The 25,161-nt window shown below is 40.6% G+C and overlaps 1 protein-coding gene across 1 annotated transcript in view; it reads left to right on the top strand.

Moving 5' to 3' along the window:
* Nucleotides 1-14,310: 14,310 nt before the first annotated feature.
* LOC121285997 (glutathione hydrolase light chain 1-like) overlaps nucleotides 14,311-25,161 on the top strand; it is a 54,733-nt gene continuing 43,882 nt past the window's right edge. The window contains exons 1-2 of the mRNA XM_041203010.1: nucleotides 14,311-14,507; nucleotides 18,418-18,545. Of these exons, the coding sequence (XP_041058944.1) occupies nucleotides 14,332-14,507; nucleotides 18,418-18,545 (304 nt within the window). The 5' untranslated portion in view covers nucleotides 14,311-14,331. The remainder of the gene's footprint in view (nucleotides 14,508-18,417; nucleotides 18,546-25,161) is intronic.

Here is a 25,161-nt window from a genome sequence, read left to right as displayed (position 1 = left end):
CTGTACTCCCTCTGACTTGATTGTTTTACTGTATTATGATGTGTCCCTGTTCTGCTAACATTCTCCCCCTGCCGAATTAGTTAAAACTCCTCCCAACAGCACTAGCAAACTCGCCTGCAAGGATGTTAGTCCCGCTCCGGTTCAGATGTAGACCGTCCTGTTTGTACAGGTCCCACCTTCCCCAGAAACGGTCCCAGTGATCCAGGAATCTAAAACCCTCCCTCCTGCACCAACTATTAAGCCACATACTAATCTGTACTATCCTTCTATTTCTGTGCTTGCTAGCACGTGGCACTGGGAGTAATCCAGAGATTACAACTCGAGATGTCCTGCTTTTCAGCCTACTGCCTAACTCCCTGAATTCTTGATGTAAGACCTCATCCCTCTTTCTACCTATGTCATTGGTACCAACATGTACCATGACCTCTGCCTTATCACCCTTCCACTTCAGAATGCCCTGCAGCCATTCAGTGACATTCCGGACCCTGGCACCAGGTAACTATTCTTCTAAGCGAGTTGAAACCATCCAAAGTCTCTAACATTAAATTTCAGAGGGTTCCAGATGCAGGGTTATTGCCCAATGGAAATTGAAGCTTCCTGGGCAATTCTTGTGCCGTCCTTGTTTGGGGAAATCTGAGGGGTCCCCCAGTGCATCTCCCAGGGTACCTCCAGGGTATGGAAGATCTAAACCATGAAAACTCTCCTGTGGCTGTACAGTCAGGTTATTCATTTAGGACCCATTCAAACTTCCAATGTGCAATCAGTCCTGCCCAGAGGACTCACTGGAATTGTCTGGTGCGTTGACTTCATTTTTTTCCTGATGATTGTATTCTGCTTCCCCTGTCTTGTGTTCCCCAGATCAGATCATGAAAGGAATATTTATGTAATGAGATGCAACCAACACATCAGTCCAAAAGTCAAGGCTGTAGCATTTGCAACAATCTTCAGCCAGAAGTGCCAAGTGGATTAACCAGCTCGGCTGTTTCCTGAGGTCCCCAGCATCACAGATGTCAGTCTTCATGTTACGATAAACTATGGATACAACTCATATAACCTAATGTTTCAACTAATCACTAAATTCCCAATTGTAAATTTTCTGATAAATCATTTAGTTCACATTAGACTCAACCATCAGGCAAGACTGAACACTTCAGATGGTAAATTCAAAAAATGTATTAGCAATTAAAAGGTAGAAAGGTAACAAATTAAAAAGATAGAGACAAAGTTTCAATTAATGATAAAAGGATAAAACTTAACAACTAAACAGACTTCTCATGGCTTCCTTGGCTGATCAACCTAAAGGCCTCTGGTCCATCGTGGACATTAGGTCTTTCAGAATTCCGTTTAGGGCACTCAATATTGTTAGAAAAGGAAACAGTTAAAGAAGTTCAACTGCTAATTATTACGTTGTTTAACTAAGTATTATTTGGTTGTATAAAAGGGATAACAGCTGAGACTAGTTGGCTCTGAAGAGCGTTTTACAGACCAGAAATAAAATGCTATCTGAAGGTCCCAGTCTATATTGCCAAACAGCCATTGGGGATTAACAATGGTAGCAGAAGATGGTTCCTGCTTGTAAGTAAGAAGATTGGGAACTAAGCTTTCTTTGGACAAAACACTGTCTTTGGAGTTAACCTAATGAAAGGGTGGTTTTGAGTCATTCAAAAGTGGTTCAATCAAAATGTAGAGCGTTGGGGTATGATTACCCACTGATGTTTTCTGAGTGTCAACCATATAAGCAACTGAAGAATGAACAAACTTCTAGTTCTGACGGGAGTTAGGTTTTCAGAAAGACACACACTGCTAGAACAGATGTCAGCTCTTAAAACAAATTCCTCGTAAAACATTCCTTTCTGGCAGCATTCATGGCACAAATGAGTCATTTGGCGGTAAGACAGAAAATGGAGGATACAATGTTAATGGAATGGCGAGCTCGTCTAGAAACAGGACGCAGGCATCAGTACAAAAGATTTGTAACTAGAAACAACGAGGATAGAAACACCTTTGACAATTATGGCAGGAGAATAGAATTAGGGAATTGCAACAAAAGAATGAACCCCAGAGATGCTCAAGGTGTGGTCAATCGGTGTTTCAGATGTGATTCAAAATACCATTATGCAATGAACTATTCTAGATGATAAGGTATTCAAAATGAAACTTGAGACAAACGATTCGGAGGAAGAAGATGGAGATATTGACCAAAAGAGGACATTGTATTAGTTACAAGAAGTTTCAGCCTGGTGATGAATGTCTTGGTTGCAGAGTCCTTCAATTGTGCGGTGCTAGATAGCGGATGCACGTCTACTGTGTGTGGAATAACTGGTTAAAATGCTACCTGGACTCCTTAAATGACAAAGACTGGAGTAAGGTTAAGGAATTTGAGAGTTCCACCAGTTTCAGATTTGGAGATGATAATATCCTAATCTTTACAAAGGGTGGTGATTCCCTCTAAAATAGCTGGAGTCAATCATTTCATCAGGACGGATGTAGTGTCTAGCGAAATACCTTTATTGTTGAGCAGGCTATCAATGAAGCTAGACATGGAGATGACAAGGCCATTGTATTTGGAAAAACCTCTGTATTTGCAATTTATGCAATCTGAGCTATTGTATTCCTTTAATAAACCTAACTTTTCTACTAAGGATGTTGAACAAGTGTTATTAGCATCAGGAGATAGGAATTTAGAAGACAGAAAGCTAACTGTTAAAATTGCATCAGCAGTTTGCCCATCCTCCGAAGCAAAGATTAAAAATTTTGCTAGGGAATTCAGGAATACTGGATTGAGAGTACACTCAATTTACAGAGGAGATAAGCGATAGATGTGATATATGTATGAAATACAGAATACTGTCTCAGCCCATAGTGAGTCTACCCTTAGCGAGGAATTTCAGTGAAGTTCTGGCAATGGATTTAAAGGTCTGGGATAAAGAAAAGAACATTTTTATTTTACATTTCATAGACTTGGCTGCAAGGTTTAGCCAATTGACAATCATATACTGTAAAGAAAATAAAATAATTGTGGATCAGGTAATGGAAAAGTGGATAGGGACTGGATTGGTACTACCAGCAAAATGCTTCACTGATAATGTGGGGGAATTTACTAATGATGAGTTTCAGAATACGTGCAAAAACATAAATATAATAGTTATGAATACAGCAGCAGAAAACCCATTTAGTGATGGAGTGTGTGAAAGGAATCACACGGTAATAGATGAGATGCTTCGTAAAATATTGTTGGATAGACCAAACTGTAAATTAACATCCGCTCTAGCATGGGCTGTCGATGCCAAGAATTCACTGCAGATGGTTTGGGGTTATAGTCAATATCAGTTGGTTTTTGGTAGAAATCAAAAAATTCCTTCAGTCCTGAGTGATCATCCTCCAGCTTGGGAGGGAACTACAATTAGCCCTACCTTTGAGCACTTAAATGCACTACATGCGAGTGGAAGAGCTTTCCTTAAAGCCGAATTTCAGAAAAAAATCAAAGTGCTTTAAGACATAATGTACGATCATTGGAAACTATATTTTTAATCAGGGAGACATGGTATACTGCAAAAGAGAAGGACTTAACAAGTTGAAAGGCCCAGGAAAGTTTAGAGGGAAAGGTGGTAAAACAGTAGTTTTACAGCATGGGAATCAGGCTATTCAAATACATTCGTCGAGGTTAGTAGGTGCGGATTACAAATTTGTGGGTCCAGAAAGGGTTGTAGGAAGTGATGAAGAACCATGTACTTCTCATACTCATATGTTGCAAGATTGTGAGGACCAGGTTGCTGAGGTTGACAGGGTATCTGAAGATGGAGACAGTAATTTGGACAAACAAGATGAGGCGATTTGTCCCAAAGGACAACTGCCAAAAGTTGGCACTAAAGTTACATGCTTGCCAGAAGGGGCCAGTCAGTGGTAGGATGTGATGATTGTAGGTAGAGCAGGGAAGGCCACTGGAAAATATAAAAACTGGTTAAATGTACGAGATAAAGGACAGGAGGTTAGGCCTATGGATTGGGAACATGAAGGACAAAAATGTAAGGCACAAAAACATCGTATCAGTTCGGACAATGGGTCTGGGAGTGCACATAGTCACATGAGGAGACATGTTTAAATAAATTTTTAAACCTTTTATTTTATTTTTGGAACATAGATTCACTCTCCCTGAAGCAGCTCTGTGTCTCAGGGATTGGAGGGCTCTTTCGCGCATACCTGCCCCTGCCCGCACAGGTAGCACTGAGCGCTACTGGACGGGTCTTAATTGGCGGCAATTTGCGGGCGACAATCGGCACCACCACCACCTGTTCCCACCAAGACTGCCTGCTAAGTGAAAAATTCTGCCCTGAATGACTGGGATATAAGGGTAGATTCACTTTCAGCAGGAAAAGTTACTCTGAAGATCTTTTTGGCTCTGTTAGCTACAAATGCTTGGGAATGTAAGTCCATTGGTATTAAAGCTGCCTTTTTGCAGGGACACCAACTTCAAGGGGAAGTTTTTCTCTGTCCACCGAAAGAGGCACCAAATGCAGAAGGGACTCTCTGGAAGCTAAATAAATGTGTGTTCGGTTTAAACAACACCTCCAGAGTTTGGTATTTTTCAGCGAGGTCAGTTTTGTTAAAGTTTGGCTAGCTTCAGCTGGAAGCAGACCCAGCAATGTTTTATTGACATCATGGAGGGAAACTTGCAGGCATTTTTATGATGCATGTAAACAATTTTTTGTGGAGAGGTAATAGCGAATTTGAAATGGTTGTCATTAATGGACTCAGGACGGAATTTAAAATTGGAAATCGGGTTTCTGGTGCATTTAAATACATTGGCCAAGTGGATCACACCTCATTTTACACCAGCAATCCTGCTTGGAGAACATCCATCCCATTGCAGTTAGTCGTGGCAGAGCCTCCCAAAAAGATAGTGACTTCTGAAACCAAAAAAGAGGAGCTCAGAAGTCTAATTGGGCAGCTTAATTGTCTAGAGAAATAATCAAGACTGAACATCAGTTTTGACATTCTGGAATTGAGCACTGATGTGGTGACTTTGATGAACGGACCACAGGAGACTCAGGTACAGGTTTCGATTGTTTATTCGAACAATTGCAAGGAGAGCACCATCTCAATACAGCTTGAGACAGTACTCTGCTAAACTACAAGTGCTCATCATATTTATGCATTATTGGTCACATACAAGAACAGTTTCCAGATTTTGATCTTGTCAACATATAGGTTTACATTAAACTGACAAGTCTGGTGGCAAGTACATGCATTGTATGTCCCTATTTGTTTCTCACCCAGGCAGAGACCCTCCCTCCTACCTAAACTAGGACCATCTGTTCTTTCCCTATCTGCTGTAAACAGGCTCAATCTTAGTTGTTTTTCAACCTAAGGCTCCAGTCTGACTCACAAAACACCCAATCTATCATATTTACATTCTTCTTCATCCAAATGGCCTTGCTGATACTCACAAGCCCTGAGAATGTGCAAGGTTTAGATTTCTCTCTGTCCAGCCTGGCCTTTAACTGTTAACTGCTTACACAGCCTGCTTGGATATTTTAAGTATTGATTCCCTTCAATAAGTTCTTACTGTATCCCCATACTGTATCCCTTTATTTCCCCCTAACAGCACTAAAATGAATGATCCTAAGGTTGAGGAGATCATTTGGGCAAACAAAACATTAAGAAAATTAAAACTGGGCCAATATGTTTTGAAATTCCCATCTTTGATGATCTTAGAAAAATGAAATTGTGTTAAGTGACGTGTCTTATGCAAATCTATGTGATGGATTTTTGAGTGCGGGAGGATTTATAATATTTCTCATGGGAGAGAAAGGTAAATGTTGCCTTTTGGCATGGGAATCTAAAAAAAATACAAAAAGGTGTAAAAAGTACGTTGGCAGTGGAGACTCTCAACCTTGCTGAAGCGGTAGAAATGACATTCTAAATATCAAAGATGCTGGCAGAAATTTTAAATGGAAATGGTATTCAGGCATGGTGCCTAATGAAAGTCTTATAGACAATAAGTCACTTTGGGAAAATGTTCACTTTACGAAATGTGTTAACGAAAAGAGATTGCAACTTGACATTGCAAGCTTAAAACACTCGAGAATAAGAAGGTTGCCAAGATCAAATGGATTGATAACAGCTACCAATTATCTGCTTCATGAAAAGAGGAGCGAGCTCCAAAACATTGTTCGAGACACATCTTTTTTCTTTAAGATAAAAAACGAATATTTATTTTTAAGGAGGATGAATAAGGTGAATTTATTGAATGAAAAATGTACATTGTTTGTTATTACTTTTTTTGTGGTTTATATAAACTTAAGGGTTACTTTCTTTTTAAGACTTGGGGAATCTGTTAGGGAAGAAAACAGTTAAAGAAGTTCAATTGCTAATTATTAGGTTGTTCAACTAAGTACCCATTTGGTTGTATAAAAGGGATAACAGCTGAGACCAGGTTGGTCTCGGTCTGTATTGCCAAACAGCCATTACAGCCTAACAAGTATGTGGATAGCATGCTAACAAAAATGGCTTCCTCCTAGATTTTTATCCCCTCAATTCGTATTTTCTTTAAATTGAATTAGCCTAACGACCAAACAATAATTGGTTAACTTAACTGTCCACTTATTTATTATTGGTTTCAAACACGTGAACATATTCCCTTACAGTAATACAATGGGCTATTCAGAATGGTTTAGTATCTTATTTTTGTAAATACTTGAATAATGCCTTATTCTTTACCCATCTTAATGTGACTCCTCAGCGTCATGAAGGCTTTGACTTAGCACACCTTGTCCATCGAGGCTGGTTTGAGAAAAGCCATTTTACAACAAACAGTCTCAATGTACAATTTGTATACTTAAAATTAAAATTTGTTATAAAACATTACAAATGTTCTGTTACAGGTTAAATGTTCAGGCTTCATCAATACATCTATTGATTAGTTACTTATCTTTCAACTGTCTCATAACTGAGGCTCATTACTTTGTTCAATCAATCCTGACAGTAACTGGTTAGTTTTAAAATGTGTCCTGGATTAGTTCAAAATGGCTTCTTGACCATGTTAGCATACTATATTAAATAACGTATTGAATCAGACTACAAAATGGTCAAGTCACATTAAAATTGGTTTTAAAACTACCAACATTCAGTCAATTCAATTCACTCCACGTGATATCAAGAAATGACTGAAGGCACTGGATACTGCAAAGGCTGTGGGCACTGACAACATTCTGGCAGTAGTACTGAAGACCACCTGCCCGTAAGCAGAATGTGTTTTGAATTTGTTTTTAAAAGAATAGGTGGTGGCATGTTTTCCTAATCCCTCGGATTGCTTGTGATCCAATTTTATTAATAATCCACAGCAAACTCCAATTAGGATTAACTCAGAAGGTCAGTTTATTTTACACATTGAAAACCCGAAAAAAGTATTCGCCACTTCCCATTCCACACATTCACACAGTAAAAGGGGGATAGGGATTAGGGGTTTTACAGTATAAAGACCACAGGAAAATGAATATTAGTTTACCTGAGTTCCAGAGTCTGAAGTCAGAGTCCAAAGGATGTTTCCTTTGCGGTGGGATTCTGTTCCGATGAGTTTCTGGCTGGTTAAATGATACGAAAATCCTTGAAATGAATGATACTGCTGCATAATAGGCTTTCCTGTGCTTAGACCATTTAGCAGGTGTTGATCAGAGACTTTTAGAATCAAGCAGGATTTGAGGAATTGAAACTGCTTACCCAGCCTGGCTGCTGGAGTTTTTCCAGTTGATGTTTACACAGTAGTCTGGCTGTGTATGATCAGAGATGTAATATTAAACCTTCCTTCTCCACAATGACTTCAAAAGGTATGTTTATTCAGCATCCTTTGGTTTCAGAACTGATAATGTCCTCGGTCATTAGTTGTTGAAAGGGGTGCCATCTATGTTGAGAGTCTGGCGTTTGGGAAGCCATTGTCTCAGCAGACCCACTGACTCTGCTAGCAAGGTAAAAACAAAAAACTGCGGATGCTGGAAATCCAAAACAAAAACAGAATTACCTGAAAAAACTCAGCAGGTCTGGCAGCATCGGCGGAGAAGAAAAGAGCACTAAGTTCTGTTGAAGGGTCATGAGGACTCGAAACATCAACTCTTTTCTTCTCCGCCGATGCTGCCAAACCTGCTGAGTTTTTCCAGGTAATTCTGTTTCTGCTAGCAAGGTTGGTTTATCAAATGCAAATGACATTTCTAGTTCTCTTTGAAATTGGTCTGAATAGTTCCAGGTGTGATGTGAATCTGTTAGTAGCTGTGATATTCCAGAAACTTAAAAAAAATCGTCTGTCCTTGAAACTCTGGGGAATAGCTCTCAGACAGAAGGTCAGCCCTGTGATCAGATGACTTGTCATTTTTCTTTGTTCAGCAGAAAAGTTTCAGTTTAAAATAAAATAATAAGGAATTAGGTCTCTTTTCCATGTCATAAGAACCCAACAATTACAATTTGACCAAATTACGTTTTCTTTCTGAATCCAGGTGTTGATGTTGCTGATTAAGAATACAAAAGGCTCAGTACAGATCATTGGATCATTCCACCTCTTCCACTTTTCCAGGGAATTTCTTAATCACCTCCAGGTTTTGCCAGCTAAAAATCCTGAATTATTTTGCTCCAACCTCTTCAATAGGATCAATCAATTGCATGTTTGTACGTAATTCTGCATTCCTATTGACCAGTAGGAAGCTGTCCAATTTTATGTCATCAGTTTTGGGGTAGGTATAGTAATTTGATGTGTAATATACCATTAAGACAAACGTAATGGAAGATCACATGATCTTGGGGTCCAATAGCAGACTAGCAAGGGCTACCTCTGTAGTCAGTAGTCTTGTCTGAAGTGTAAATACAGTTTTATGCTAAACTGGCAGGTGGAACTGCCTACGCAAAGTTTGATATTAGTTGTACTTATCAACAATTGGAATTAGAGGCCTCCTGGAAGTTTGTCACAATTTAATACACACAAAGGGTTGTAACAATACACCTGTTTTACCTTTTGGCATATCTTCAGCTTGTGCCATGTTCCAAAGAACCATGGAAAATTTACTGCAGGGACTACCCCATGTTGTAGATGACGTTCTGATGACAGGACTCACTGAAAAGGAAATTTGGTAAACTTGAAAGAAGTTTTAAAACATTTTTCACAGGTGGAAGTGCGTTTGAAGAAAGAAAAGTGCATATTCCAAGCGAAAGAGGTAACCTACCTAGGTCACAAGGTAGATTCACAAGGCCTACATCCAGTTGAGGAGAAAGTGAAAGCCATTAGAGAGGTACCAGCGCCAAAGAATACATCTGAACTCAAATCATTCTTGGGGATGATCAATTACTATGGGCGCTTCTTGCTTAATTTGTCGACCGAACTGGCACCACTGTATTACTTGCACAGGAAAAACCAATGATGGTCTTGGCAAACACCACAGGAAGAAGCTTTCACAAGTGAAGCAGTTGTTGCAATCATCTACCCTTTTAGTACATTTTGACCCGAAGAAAGAGTTGGTGTTGACATGTGACACATCTCCCTAGGGAGTGGGAACAGTGCTTTCCCATCAAATGGATGATGGATCAGAACAGCCTATAGGATATGTATCGAGAACACTCAATACAGCAGCAAAGGGGTACTCACAGATAGAAAAAGACTAGACAATCATCTTTGCTGTTAAGAAATTCCACCAGTATGTACACGGTTGTCATTTTACTATCATATCGGACCACAAGACCTTGCTGGGATTGTTCAAAGAAGACCAGGCTATAGCCTCAGCAAGAATATTAAGAAGGGCATTGATCTTGGCAGTGTACAAATATACTTTCACTCATTGACCCGGAAGTCAAATTGCAAACGCTGATGCACTTAGTCATTTTCCCATGCAAGTAAATGATGAGGATGTCCCAATTCCTCAAGAATTCATTTTATTATTGAACTTCCTGGATTCATCACTGATATGTGCTAGACAGATTAAAAATTAGACGAGTCAAGACCCAGTCTTATCCAAAGTATGAGAACAAGTTCTTCATGGTTGGTCACAAGAACAGGAATCTGACAAAATGAAGCCGTATTTTCACAGAAGATACAAAATAACCAGCCAGGAAGGTATCTTATTGCGGGGAGCATGAGTGATTGTTTCTCCAAAAGAATGAACGCCATTGTTGTCTGAACTTCACAGTGCGTATCCAGGAATTCCCCAAATGAAGGCCATAGCATGCAGCTTTCTATGGTGGCCTGGGATGGATGGAGAAATGGAGAACTTAGAGAATTTGTATGCAGTGTTAGCAAGTGCAAAAGTTACCTTCAATGTTTCTTCTAATCGTTGATGCTCACTTAAAATGATGGACATATATGAAGTGAAGTTGCCAACATCTTCTGCTACAATTGACAGGCTATGTCAAAAGTTTTGCATTCAACGGATTACCTGAAGTGGTCATACTGGAACAGTATTTACGTGTGCTGATTTTCACTGATTTATCAGCCTCAACGGTATTACTCATGTAAAAACTTCACCGTACCACCCTTCTTCAAAGGCTGAGAGAGCAGTTCAAACATTCAAGTCTGGTATGAAGAAATTGTCTGGAGATTCTAACTAGCATGTTGTCTTTTCCACTGTAGGACCACCCCTCATACATCAACAGATGTCACACCTGTGGAATTGTTGTGAAACACCGTCTCCAATCAAGATTGAGTCTAATTATGCCAAACTTTATTGGGTGGGGGAGGGGTTGGGGTGTGGGTGGAAAGAAGTCAGCGAAGTCAGAAAAATGGATATGACTGTACAGTCATGATAGGATGTTTAATGTAGGAGAGAAGGTATATGTGAAGAATTTTGGAGAAGGACAAACAAGGTTGTTAGGTGAAATAAGCGCAATAACTGGATCTCTTTCCTACCAAATGAAAGTGGAAGATGAGTCATACGGAGACATATAAGAGGAGAAACACACTACCTAGAAATGATTCCACCAGTGTTCGTGACTGAGTCAACATTTCCTGTTGAAAGAACTCCACTAAGTACAGATGTGTTTGAAGTGTTGGCTGTACCTGACTGTTGAGGAAACTGATTTGCAGGTACCTACCAAAAAGCCTGATGTTCAGTTGACTCCAGTGAAGGAGGGTCCAGATAAAGCATCGGAAGCTGTAGAGCTGAGCTGTTATACACACATAAGGAAATCCCCAGGAAGACACTGACTTTGTACATTACTTTTCAGTGTGAAAAATTTAATATTTTGAGAAAAATTGTAAAATGTATTTCCTGAGTACAGGGGGAGGGATGTAGTAACCTCATGTGTAATATACCTTTTAAGATGAATGTTGTAATGGAAGATCACATGATCTTAGTATCCAATAGCAGAGTAGCACGGACTACCTCTGTAGTCAGTAGTCTTAAGTTAGAGTCTGAAGTGTAAAGACAGAGTTTTGAGGGGTAAGCACATAAGTGTAGCTGCTGAGTTCTTTTTGTAAATAAACAATGTGTTTCTTCTTAGAACAATCTACTGATCTTCTCTGTCTATGGTACCAACTTGGTCACCCTGGAACAAGTGTGCAACCCGGATCCTTAAGTCCCAACAAACTAGGGTACAGGATCCAACAGTAGGCCAAGTCCAACCCTTGCTTGAATAGTTAATGTGATACTCCTTTTGTGGAGAAGCTTGTTTGTATCCCAGTGGGGATAGGCATATCTAGCCCCACAATACCTTGGCCTACATCAAAATATGGGCTTCCACTTGAGTAGCAGCCTTTCACGTAGGATATGAGCAATAGCTTTCTGGTAATCGGTATATTACGTCAAGTCCTTCCACTATCAAATTGAGATGGCACAGCAGATAGGATCTCACCCTTTTGAAACTGTTGACTGTCATTGAACAGATTATTTCATATAGGAAATCCTCTAGTTTGATCCGGATGATCGATTCCATTATTGATCTAAGACTAACGTATCTGCATTTGCTCTTTTGTGGTTTATTTCTAAAAAATAGTGCAACACTTGCTTGTGCCCAAATCAGTAGGCCTCTCTTCATGCCTGATTCTGTTATGATGACCATCAGCATGGTTTTCTGATGTTTTCTCACTGATCTCACTTCAAGGCCCACATTCTAAACACTCCGGGTTTGTCCTGAATTCCTAGGATTGTTAATGAAGTTTAGTTAGATAATTTCATCCTCCTGTTTTGTCTTAATTTTCTTTCTATTTGCAGGCTATAATTTTACTCCAGACAGTGTTTCCTCTCCAGAACAGAAGGCCCTGACATATCACCGAATAGCTGAAGCCTTTAAATTTGCATATGCAAAGAGAAGTATGTTGGGAGATCCACGATTTGTCAACCTGACTGAGGTAAACTACCAATTCAAATATTGTTCAGTCAATCAAAAGTTGTTCTCTTTGCTGGTACCTGTACTGTCACACTGCTTGCTGAACCAGTTGTCATTAGAGACTGTTCCACCTTGCATGTACATGAATGCTTGTTAGGGTATGTCCAGGTGTTTGCGTGCATGTGGCACTGGACAAGCACCTAGGTTCCTGCTGTAATCTCCTGTCAGTGAGGCTTCCAGGAGTTTGCCTATGCTATGGGTTTGGAATACTGATTGGAGATACCAAGTTCATTGATAATAAGATGTTTGATGGAGATGTGAGTGTTTGTGGTTGTGATCTAAGCACTTAGGAACCAATATGACCATAGTTAGCTGTCTAATAGTAATTTTAATTTTTCATAAAAGGAATAGAGTTCTGTCTGGAAATAAAAAATGAATATTGCTGACCAGAAATGTCTTCGTGGGGATACATTGCTGAATGACATGGGATCCCCAGGTCTCTTAAAAATCATAATGACTGCCCCCATTAATTTGTAAATATCACAATCTTGCTAGATTTGGTAGTTCAGATTTTTATCCACCAGTGAGGCAGCAAACTTGGATTAGATCTTATCAAAATTCTAGAGCTATGAAATTCAAACACAAAAAACCATTGGGTGTGTGGAAAAATTGGTGCAAATGGGGATGAGGGACCTCAGTTATATGAAGAGATAAGAGAAACTGGGATTATTCTCTTTAGAGCAGAGCAGGTTAATGTAAGACTTAGTAGAGATGTTCAAAATTAGGAAGGATTTTGATAATTGCTTCCACAGGCAAGAGGGTCAAGGCACAAGTCAGAAGTCTGATGGAGTACTCTCCACTTGCTTGAATGAATGCAGCTCCAACAACACACGGGAAGCTTGACACCATCCATGACAAAACAGTTCACTTGATCAGCACCCCTTCATTCACCCCTCCACCATCAATGAACAGTGGCAGCAGTGAATACCATCTACAAGATGCACTACGGAAACTCAATAAAGCCCCTTAAACTGCACCTTCCAAACCCATGACTGCTACCATCCAGAAGGATAAGGGCAGCAGATAGATGGGAACAGCACCACCTGGAAGTTGCCCCCCAAGCCACTTACCATCTTGGAAATATATTTTCATTCCTTCACTTGCTGGGTCAAAATTCTTAAACTCCCTCTTGAACAGCACGATGGGTGTATCTACACCACAGAGCCTGCAGTGGTTCAAGAAGGCAGCTCACCACCATCTTCTGAAGGCTATTTAGGGATGGGCAATAGATACTGGCCTGCCCGTGACGCCAAGATCCCGTAAGTGAATTTTTTAAAAATCGGGGAGCACAGATTTAGGATGATAGTCAAGAAAAAGATGAGGAGAATTTTTTTTACACATCAAGTTGTTAGAATTTGAAATGCACTGCCTGACTGTGGAAGCAAGTTCAAAACTAACTTTCAAAAGGGAATTAGATTTGCAGTTGAAAAGGGAAAATTTGCAAGTCTATGGAGAAAGAGTAGGTGAGTGGTACAAATTGGATAGATCTTTTAATGATGGGCTGAAAGGCCTTTTTCTATGCCTTATAATTAGGATGAATCACAGAATTGTACCCTCTATGTTTCTCTGAAATAGAAGCTGAGTTGCTGGAATTTTGTGTGTCAGTTGCTGGAATTTGCCAGGCTGGCTGGTCATTGTCCTAATGATATGTTTCAGGTCCACTGTCAGAAGAGCAGTTCCTACTATCCACAGTGTTTCGTCCCTCCCATATCCAACACCATCTATCTTGCGCCCTGTTTGACACCTGAGACTGATAATCTAGTGTTGACTTGAGTACTTCCGTGCTTTAGGCTGAGACTGTACAAACTCAGTTCATGAAAGACCTGAACAGTCAGCAGATAGAGGGACTTTCATCCATTCAGTTGGGCTGCACTTGAACCCTGTTCTCAGAGGTGAAAAGTCAATTACTCATCCACTGCATTATCCTAATCATTTTATTCTTTGGATCTTTTTTATTAACAGCTCATTTCCAATATGACCTCAAACTATTTTGCAACACAGCTTTGGAGTAAAATCACAGACAATACGACGCATTCTATAAGATACTATGAGCCTGATTTCTACACGACCGATGATCACGGGACTGCCCACTTGTCCCTTGTAGCAGAGGATGGCAGTGCAGTGTCAGTAACCAGCACCATTAATTTCTAGTAAGAGTTTCTGGTCTTAAATTATTCATTCTTGATGATAACATCTTCTTTTACATCTTTCTCCTTAACAGTTCTTCTTGGTTTTCCTCTAGTTGAGTGTCAGAGGGTCATAGGGTAGAGGGGCTGCTATATGAACTTTTCCACAGCTCCTTTCAGCTACAATAAGTGCTGCACTGCAGGGAATGGACGATGTGGGGCAGACAGAGTAATAACTCCATGGGCAGAATTCACTGGGTGGGGAGCGGAGCCCGCTCACCGACACATAAAATAACGTAAGGTGACGTCGGGCAGGTGTCCCAACGTCACCACGTGTCATTTAGATTTTCAGTTTGGCAGGTCAAAGGTCTATTAAGGCCATTTAAAACCTAATTAATTCAATTTAATGAGCTGCCTGTCCAACCTTAAGGTTGGCGGGCAGGCGAAGAGCCCAGACGGCCTTTGCATTTTTCATGAAACCTCATCCACAGGCAGGATGAGGTTTCATGAAGTGTTTTAAAAATTTATACATTTATTCTTTGACATGTCCCAGCTCATGTGATAGTGTCACATGAGGGGCCATGTTTTAAAAGTGTTAAAAATCTTTATTTAAAACTTTAGCACTGAAACAAATCTCTCTAAGGCACCTCCGTGCCTCAGGGAAATCTCTGCGCTTTCGTGCACATGCAAGTTGGCGCTCGCAATGGAGAGTGCAACCAAAAATTCAGAAGCAATCGAGAGCAACGTCCTTCATGTCAGGAGGGAAGCACCGGTTAGAAACAGTGTGGAAGCATTGGGCTCCGCAGAAAGGCGGAAAACAGCCACCATTAACAGACCAGCAAGAAGCAATGGTTTAACAGAGAAAACCCACAATACTAACGACAGAAATGGAACCAGACAGCCTGCAAGTGAACGACAATTTAAAAAAATCAAGTGTTTCTACTGCCATTGTAATGGACACATTATGTGATATTGTAAAGACAGATGAAGACAAAACTTTAAGTAGAAAGGTAGAAATCGTGAAATCCACAGAATAGAGGAACAAGAAGAAACAGTCAGATATTTATTCAATACACAACTTAAAAATGGGTAAAACAGAGTCAATCTACGTCCTAGTGGAAATCAACAGGAAGCCCATCCAAATGGAGGTGGATACAGGGGCATCCGCAAAAGTTATAGGGGAACATACGTTCAAATATCTGAATGGAGGACACCACTCATTAAATATGGAAAACTCATATGCTAAATTAAAGACGTATACTGGTGAAGACATACGAGTAAGAGCTATATGCAAGGCTCCAGTACAGTATGGAAATCAGTCTGTTAATTTAGCCGATAGTAGTAGTAGGTGAGGGTCTAAGTCTACTTGGTTGGAATTGGCTTAAGGAAATAAAGTTGGAGTGGACCGAGATTTTTCAACTCCGAATGAAAGATCTGCAAGAATTATGACAGAAATGTGCCTCAGCTTTCAGGGAAGAGCTCAGGAAGATTCAGGGGCTGCAAGCTAAAATCCAAGTGGATCCTGGGGTAACCCCCAGATTCCTGAAGGCGAGACCAGTCCTCTATGCATTATGAGAAAAAGTTGATGTTGAATTAGACAGGCTGGAAAGGTTGGGAGTCTTACAACCTGCACAATTTTCTGAATAGGCAGCACCCTTGGTTCCAGCACTAAAGCCTGACCAGAGTGTACGAACGTGTGGGGACTACAAATTAACCGTTAACAAATTGGCCAGACTTGACAGGCATCCTATACTGAAAATTGATGAATTGTATTCCAAGCTGCAGGGGGAACCGCAAATACCAAGCTCGACATGAGCCACGCTTACCAGTAAGCTGAGCTAGAAAAGGCCTCTCAGGCTTTTCTGACTATCAACACACATAGGGGGCTATACCAATATGCCAGGTTACCCTTCGAAGTCTCATCAGCTTGTGCCGTTTTCCAAGGGACAATGGGAAATTTACTTCAAGGTTTTCCCCATGTTGTGGTTTATCTTGATGTCCTAGTAACACGACCAACTGATGAAGAGTACCTGGCTAACTTGGAAGAGGTATTGAAGCATTTCTCACAAGCCGGAGCACGTTTGAAAAGAGAAAAATGCATCTTCCAAGCAAAAGAAATGGTTTACCTGGGTCATAGGGTCAACTCACAGGGCCTTCACCCACTAGAAGACAAGGTGAAAGCCATTCGTGAGGTGCCAGCACCAAAAAACACCACAGAACTCAAGTCCTTGGGAACGATTAACATTTCCTCCCAAATTTATCAACAGCACTGGCTCCATTATACAGTTTGCTCAAGAAAAACCAGAGGTGGACTTGGCAAGTCCCACAGGCTTTTATGACAGTAAAGCAGTTGCTACATTCATCGGCCCTAATGGTACATTTCGACCCAAAGAGAATTGATTTTGACCCGCGATGCATCCCTTTATGGAGTAGGGGCAGTACTCTCCCACTGGATGGCAGATGGCTCCAAACAGCCCATTGGTTAAGGCTCAAAAACACTGTTGCAGAATGAAGATACTCCCTCACAAATAGAGAAAGAAGGCTTATTCATTGTACTTGGCATTAAAACGTTCCTCCAATACATCCATAGTCGCTACTTTACCATTGTATCCAACCACAAACCACTACTAGGCTTGTTTGGGGAAGATAAGGCTCAATTGCCCAATTGCCTTTCCATGCATCCAAAGATAGGCACCAATTCTAGCTGCTTACGAATATACTTTTATCCACTGGCCAGGAAGCCAGATTGCATCTGCCAACACACTAAGCTGATTACCGTTTAAGAGAATGTGAGCAGATTGACCACATGATTGTATTACCCAGTTGCTGTGTAGCTTGGGCAACAATGTTAATCAGTAGTTCAGAATAGGGTCTGGTTGGAGAAGCACATTGTGTTAGTGCTTTGTTACTTGGGTTAATAAACAGCATATGCTTCATCTTACATTGGTCTCTGTGTCTGCAGTATCTTATTTACCAACTCACTCACCAGTAGATAGGCATGCAACTGTGTTCGCTGAGCAAAGCGACCCAACAAAAGGAACATAACACTGTCACTTAGCCAATTTTATATCCATGTTGCTATTGTCCCTTTTAGCCCATGAATTATAATTTTTCTCACAAGTCTATTGTCTAGCGATTTATCAAATGCCTTTCAGACATTTACACAACATCAGCAGCATTACCCTTATCATCCCTCTCTGTTCCCTCATCAAAAAACTGCAGCAAGTTAGTTAAGCATGATTTTCCCTTAACAAATCCATGCTGCCTTTCCTTAATTAACCCACATTTACAGAAGTCACTATTAATTTTGTTCCAAATTATCATTTCTAGAAGGCTCCCCACCACTGGGGTTAAACTAACTGGCCTGTAGTTGCTGGGCTTATCTTTACACCCTTTTTGAACAAGGGTGTAACATTTGTAATTCTCCAATCCTCTGGTACCATCTGATTTATAAGGAAGAGTGAAAAATTATGGCCAGTGCCTCTGCAATATGTCATTAAGAGTGGTATGAGCAAACAGTCATTGTTGCAGTAAGTCTGCCAAGTATCAATTTGAAGGATCCGCTCTGGTAGCTGGGGACCTTGCCAGCAAGAAGCACTTGTGGCTAGTTTGGATGCACCTTTTCCATGATTGTCCATCAGAATAAATGGTTACAAAGTAACAGGAATGTCTGAACTTTAAGTACAGATGCACATTGAGGCTCCTACCAACAGTGAAGATTTGGAATATCAGCTCTTAAATTATGCGTCATTGATTAGAATTTGTGGATTTTAAAGTACTTGTGTGAAAGTATGGAATGATATTTGATATGAATCTGTCTCTGCGTGGGTCCTGAATAGCAAGAAAAGGATAGTCTTCTATATACAGGTTGGGTGGAATGAGGAATGTATGCTGTCACTAAAAAAAAATCTTATTTTGTTTTTCTTTTTTGCAGCTTTGGATCAAAGGTGAGGTCCAGCACAAATGGGATTATTTTCAATAATGAAATGGATGACTTTTCTTCACCGGGCATTTTGAATGGATTTGGTGTTCCACCTTCCCCAGCCAACTTTATCAAACCAGGTGTGGCTCTGTTTAGTTGGGTAGATTCAGCTGATGGAAAATTAAAGATCCCATTTTAAAAGATTGTGACATGCTGCTCTTCATCCTGCTCAGTGGGAATTGTGTCTTTTAAGATACCTAAAATCATACAGCACAAAGGGAGGCCATGCAGCCTTGTGCCTTGTGCCAGCTTTTGAAATAGCAATTCAATTAGTCCCACTTTCTTGCTCTTTACCTGTAGCCCTGTAAATCTTTCCTTTTCAAGTGAATATCCAATTCCATCCTGAAAGTTATGATTGAATTTGAATTTGCTTCTAGCACCTTTTTCAGGTCCAGAAGGGAGACATTCAGCATACTGCTTCAGTGCTAATAAGAACCTAAGAACATAAGAACTAGGAGTAGGAGTAGGCAATTCAGCCCCTCGAGCCTGCCTCACCATTCAATACGATCATGGCTGATCTCATTTCGGCCTCAACTCCAATTTTCCACCCTCTCCCCATAACCTTTCAAAAATCTGTCTATCTCCTCAAATTTATTCAGCGTCCCAGCATCCACTGCACTCTGAGGTAGTGAATTCCACAGATTCACGACCCTTTGGGAAAAGTAATTCCTCCTCATCTCTGACTTAAATCTACCACCCCTTAGTCTAAAACTATGGCCTCTTGTTCTAGAATGCCCCACAAGGGGAAACATCCGCTCCATGTCTACTTTGTCTATCCCCTTTAGCATCTTATATACCTCAATTAGATCTCCTCTTATCCTTCTAAACTCTAGTGAGTATAGGCCTAAACTGCTCAATCTCTCCTCCTAAGACAAGCATCTCTGGAATCAATCTAGTGAACCTCCTCTGAACCACCTCCAATGCAACTACATCCTTCCTCAAGTAAGGGGACCAAAACTGTGCACAGTACTCCAGGCGCAGTCTCACCAATGCCTTGTACAGTTGCAACAACACTTCCCTATTTTTATGCTCTATTCCTTTAGCAATAAACGCCAAATTTACATTTGCCTTCCTTATTACCTGCTGTACCTGCATACTAGCTTTCAGTGATTCATGCATGAGGACACCCAGATCCCTCTGCACTGAAGCATTCTGAAGTTTCTCTCCATTTAAATAATAAGTCGCCTTTTTATTCTTCCGACCAAAATGGATAACCTCACACTTATCCACGTTAAACTCCATCTGCCAAATTTTGGCCCATTCACTTAACCTGTCCATATCCATTTGTAAATTTCTTCTTTCTTCATTGCAACTTACTTTCCCAACTATTTTGGTGTCATTTGCAAATTTAACTGTTGTACCTGCTATCCCTGAATCTAAGTCATTAATATAGATTGTAAATAGTTGGGGCCCAAGGACCAAACCCTGAGGCACCCCACTAGCTACAGCTTGCCATCCAGAAAAAGACCCATTTATTCCGACTCTCTGCTTTCTGTTGGTTAGCCAATCCTCCATCCAAGCTAATATATTACCCCTAACTCCGTGTGATCTTATCTTGTGTATTAATCTTTTGTGCGGCACCTTATCAAAGACCTTCTGGAAGTCCAGATATACTACATCTACAGGATCCCCATTATCCGCTTTGCTTGCCACATCTTCAAAGAACACTAGCAAATTAGTCAAACGTGATTTATTCTTCACAAAACAATGCTGACTCTGATGGGTTGTATTTTGACTTTCCAAATTTCCCATTACTACTTCCTTAATAATAGATTCCAACAATTTCCCAATGACAGACATTTAGCTAACTGGTCTATAGTTTCCTACTTTCTGCCTCCCCTCCTTTTTGAATTAGGGTGTTATATTACCATTTTTCCAATCCACTGGAACCTTTCCAGAATCCAGGGAATTTTGGGAATATTATAGCCAATGCATCCACTATCTCCACTGCCACTTCCTTTAAGACCCAGGATGTAGGCCATCAGGTCCTGGGCACTTGTCACCCTTTAATCCCAATAGTTTGTTCAGTACTTTTTCTCTAGTGATGGTGATTGTTCCAAGTTCCTCCTTTTCTATACCCTCTGCATTACCTGTCACTATTGGGGTGGTACTAGTGTTTTCCACTGTGAAAACTGAGGCAAAATATTGATTAAGCATCTCTGCCATTTCTGCGTTCCCACTATTAACTCCCCAGTCTCATCCTCCAAGGGACCAACATTCACTTTAGCTACTCTCTTCCCTTTTATATACTTGTAGAAGCTTTTGCTATCAGTTTTTACATTTTGTGCTAATTTTCTTTCATAATTTACCTTTGCTCTTTTTATTATTTTTTTTAGTAACCCTTCGTTGATCTTTAAAAGTTTCCCAATCTTCCAACTGCCACTGACCTTTGCAATGTGGTATGCCTTAGTTTTTGCTTTTGTTATCTTTAACTTCCTTGCTTAGCCATGGATGCTTTTTCCCCCTCTTACCATCTTTCTTCCTCTTTGGAATGTATTTTACTTGGGAGGGATTGAATATCTCCTTAAATATCTGCCACTGTTCATCAACCATCCTATCTTGTGGTCTTCCTGCCCAGTCCACTGGGGCCAAATCTGCCCTCATGTCTATATAGTTACCTTTGTTTAACTCCAGGACACTAGTGTGGGACTCATGTTTCTCGGTCTCAAACTGAATTTGAAATTCTAGCATGCTATAATCACTCTTCCCTAGAGGGTTCTTTACTATGAGATCATTCATTAATCCCATCTCATTACGCAACCCTACAGAATAGCCTGCTCTCTGGTTGGTCCCACAACATATTGCTCCAAGAAACAATCTCTAACACACTCTATATGAACTCTCCCTCAAGGCTACCCTTGCCAATTTGACTAGTCCAGTCTATTCGCACATTAAAATCACCCAGGATTATTGCCATGCCTTTCTAACATGCTCCCAGTATTTCCTGGTTTATACTGTGCCCTACTGCTGCACTACTGTTTGGGGACCTGTAGATTACTCCCACCAGGGACTTCTTTCCCTTGTTATTTCTTATTTCTACCCAGACTGACTCCACATCTTGTTCTCCAGTGCCTATATCATTCCTCATTATAGCACTGATCTCTTCCTTTTACTAACAAGGCTACACAACCTCCTTTTCTTTCTTGCCTATCCTTCCAAAACACTGAGTAGCCTTGGATATTTAACTCCCAAACCTGTTCTCCCTGTAACCACGTCTCAGAAATCGCCACCAAATCATACCTATTTATCTCTATTTAACTCATTTGTTTTATTCCGAATGCTACGCGCATTCACATACAAAGCCTTTAAGTTTGTCCTATTGTCAATTTTCCCTACTCTTATATGATTCTTTAATGCAATATGGCGTTCATACACTCTGTCCCTTCCTTTCACTTTTTGGTAATAATCAGCCTCGTCACTTGCAACTGAACCTCCCCCCCCCCCACCCACCCCCAACTATTTAGTTTAAAACCCTATCTACAACTCTAGTTATGCGATTCACCAGGACACTGGTCCCAGCATGATTCAAGTAGAGCCCGTCTGAACAGAATAGCTCCCTCTTTCTCCAGTACTGGTGTCAATGTCCCATGAATTTTAACCCATTTCTTCCACACCAATCTTTGAGCAATGCATTTATCTCTTTAATCTTATTGACCCTGTGCCAATTAGCTGATGGCTCAGGTAGTAATCCAGAGATTATTACCTTTTTGGTTCTGCTTTTTAATTTAGCCCCTAACCGCTTGTATTCCCTTAGCAGAACCTCTTTTCTCGTTCTACCTATATTGTTGGTACCTACATGGACCACAACAACTGGATCTTTCCCCTCCCACACCAAGTTCCTCTGCAGCCCAGATGAGTTATCCTTAACCCTGGCGCCAGGTAGGCAACACAGCCTTCGGGACTCTTGATCCTGGCCACTGAGAACAGTATCTAATCCCCGAACTATACTATCCCCGATTACAACTACATTTCTTTTTTATCCCCCCACTTGAATAGCTCCCTGTACCCTGGTGCTATGGTCAGTTTGCTTATTCTCCCTACAGTCCCTGCTCTCATCCACACAGGGAGCAAGAATCTCGAACCTGTTGGATAAGGGCGAGGGCTGAGGCTCCTACAGTGCTACTTCCTGGATCCCTCTACCTGCCTCACTCATAGTCACACCCTCTAGTCCTGACCACTGGCCAAATTTAAGATAGTTAATCTAAGGGGTGTGATTGTCTACTGAAACACAGCGTCCAGGTAACTCTCCCCCTCCCTGATGTGTCGCAGTGTCCGGAGCTCAGACTCCAGCTCATCAACTCTGAGCCGGAGTTCCTTGAGCAACCAACATTTGCTACAGATGTGGTCACTAGGAACCACAATGGGGTCCACCAGCTCCCACATCATGCAGCTACAACACATCGCCTAGCCCTGCATTTCAGTTTTACTTAATTAGTTTATTGTTTTGTTTTTAAATTTCCTACAGGTCTTTAGTTTATCAATCTGGAAAATATTTCTCCTATTTACCTTTAATCTGAAAGCAAGTTAGAATAGACATTCAAAATACACGTTTTAAAATCAACTTGCCCTCTCTGCTGAGTTGAAGCTGAAGTGCTAGGACTCCAATCCTGGGCCCCAGTAGTCACCTTTAATCTGAAATCAACTTCAAATAGGTAGTTCAAACTAGCAGTTACTTACCAACCAACAAACTTATGGTTTTCCTGTGATGTCACTTTTTTTTCACTTGGTGACAGTGACTGCTGAGGACACTTTTCCCAGACTCTGGGAGTGATGCTGGTGATCTTCAAATGGAATAATCCACCTTAATCTCATTTATTTGTCTGTTCCCAAATTCCTTTCAAAAACCTAACAATAATCTCCAGACCAAATTTCCCACACATAATTGTAATATTTATATTTTTATATGTGTACCTTTTATTTATTTGAGATGTTTATATTTTTTACATTGGTGAATGCTACTTTTACATGTTTTATGCACAATATATATTATTTATAGATAAGTTTAATTCAGCCACACACCACTAGCTGAGAACCTGTTTCTGAACACCTTCACTGCTACTCTTTCTTCAGTTTTCTGCCCACAGCACCATGACCTCCACCATGGTGGGGCAAGGAGGCAGGTCCCAAATCCACCTCACCTAAAATAGGGAACAAACCTCATGTTGTTGGCACCAATTTGATCCACATTGGCTGTCTAGCCAAGTGAGCCGACCAGCCCCCACACTCCCCACCCCCAATCCCAAGAACTCTGGGCTGCAATGGCAACATACACTTTTACATGTGTATTATAGTCTGGAGTTATGCAGAATGTTGGTGGAGGCTCCTATTTCTTTTCATCACATTATGTGTATAGCTTTGGACTCCTTACTTATATTGGATGCAGATCAGAGAAGGTTCAGTAGGTTGATTCCTAGGATGATGAGGTTGTCTTATGAGGTAAATGTTGAGCAGGTTGGTCATCTGATTAGAGTTTTAAAAAAATGAGGTGATCTTACTGAAATACAAGATTCTGAAAGAGCTTGACAGGGTGGATGCTAATATGATATTTCCCTTCATGGAAAGAATGAAGAATTGGGGGCACAACTTAAAAATAAGGGGTCTCCCATTTAAGATTGAGATGAGGAGAAATTTCTTCTCTGAGGGTCATTAGTCTTCAGAATTCTCTTCCCCAGAGAACAGCGGAGGTTGGTTCATTGAATTTACTCAAGGCTGTGTTAGACAGATTTATGATCTATAAGGGAGTCAAGGTTTATGGGAGGCAGCAGGAAAGTGGAGTTAAATTGGCCATGCTCTTATCGAATGGCGGAGCAGGCTTGAGATGCCAAATGACCTACTCCTATTTCCTTTGACCTTATTATGATTCCATAAATAGAAATAAATGATCTATTCCCCTCAATAACTTAAACTTTGATCAAAACACCCCATAACCATCTAAATTCTAGTGAATGCAAACCTAGTTTGTTTAATCTGCCCTTGTAGCTTAACCCCTACAGCTCAAATATCATTCTGGTAAAGCTGCACTGCATTCACTTCAAGGCTAATAAATAATTCCTAAAGTGTTGGTGCCACAATATGCAATACAGGTGAATCTAACCAGTGATTTGTAAAGCTGAAGCATGACTTCTACCTTTTGTAATCTAATAGTCGTTTGGTAGAATAGAACTTGAGTATTGCTGAAAAAAGAGACATGTCTAAGCTATTTGTCTTGCACTCATCAGGACACTCACAAGAACACAAATATAAGGGGCAAAACAACAAATTATACTGTATGAGAAGAGTGCTGATTGGTTGGCAAGTAGCATTGCCATGAAGAATGCACCGCTGATGATGAATGACAGTTAACTGCCAAGCATTGCTTGAAATTTAAACCAGGAAACTTGACCCTGTTTGGTCAAGGCATTACCCTGAGGAATGAGACAGCAAATGGCTGTCACATCTTGATTAGCTGAAACAGGCACAATGTATTTATATGTTCTTCCTGTTTGCAAAGAACAGGGCCCTGTGTATTAATATATGTAGCTTCCAGTAGACATTGTGCCTGTTTCAGATGTAATGAAGTTGTCTGTGTCTACATTCAACAAGCTCTGAACAACATTCAGGCTTGGGTTCATGAGCGGCAAGTAACATTTGCGTCACATAAGTAATAGGCAGTGATCATCTACAATAAGAGAGATTCTAACCACCTCTCATTGTGAT

The sequence above is a fragment of the Carcharodon carcharias genome, chromosome 13, assembly GCF_017639515.1.
Source record: "Carcharodon carcharias isolate sCarCar2 chromosome 13, sCarCar2.pri, whole genome shotgun sequence".
Classification (NCBI taxonomy): domain Eukaryota; kingdom Metazoa; phylum Chordata; class Chondrichthyes; order Lamniformes; family Lamnidae; genus Carcharodon; species Carcharodon carcharias.
This window is presented reverse-complemented; position numbering and strand designations above follow the sequence as displayed.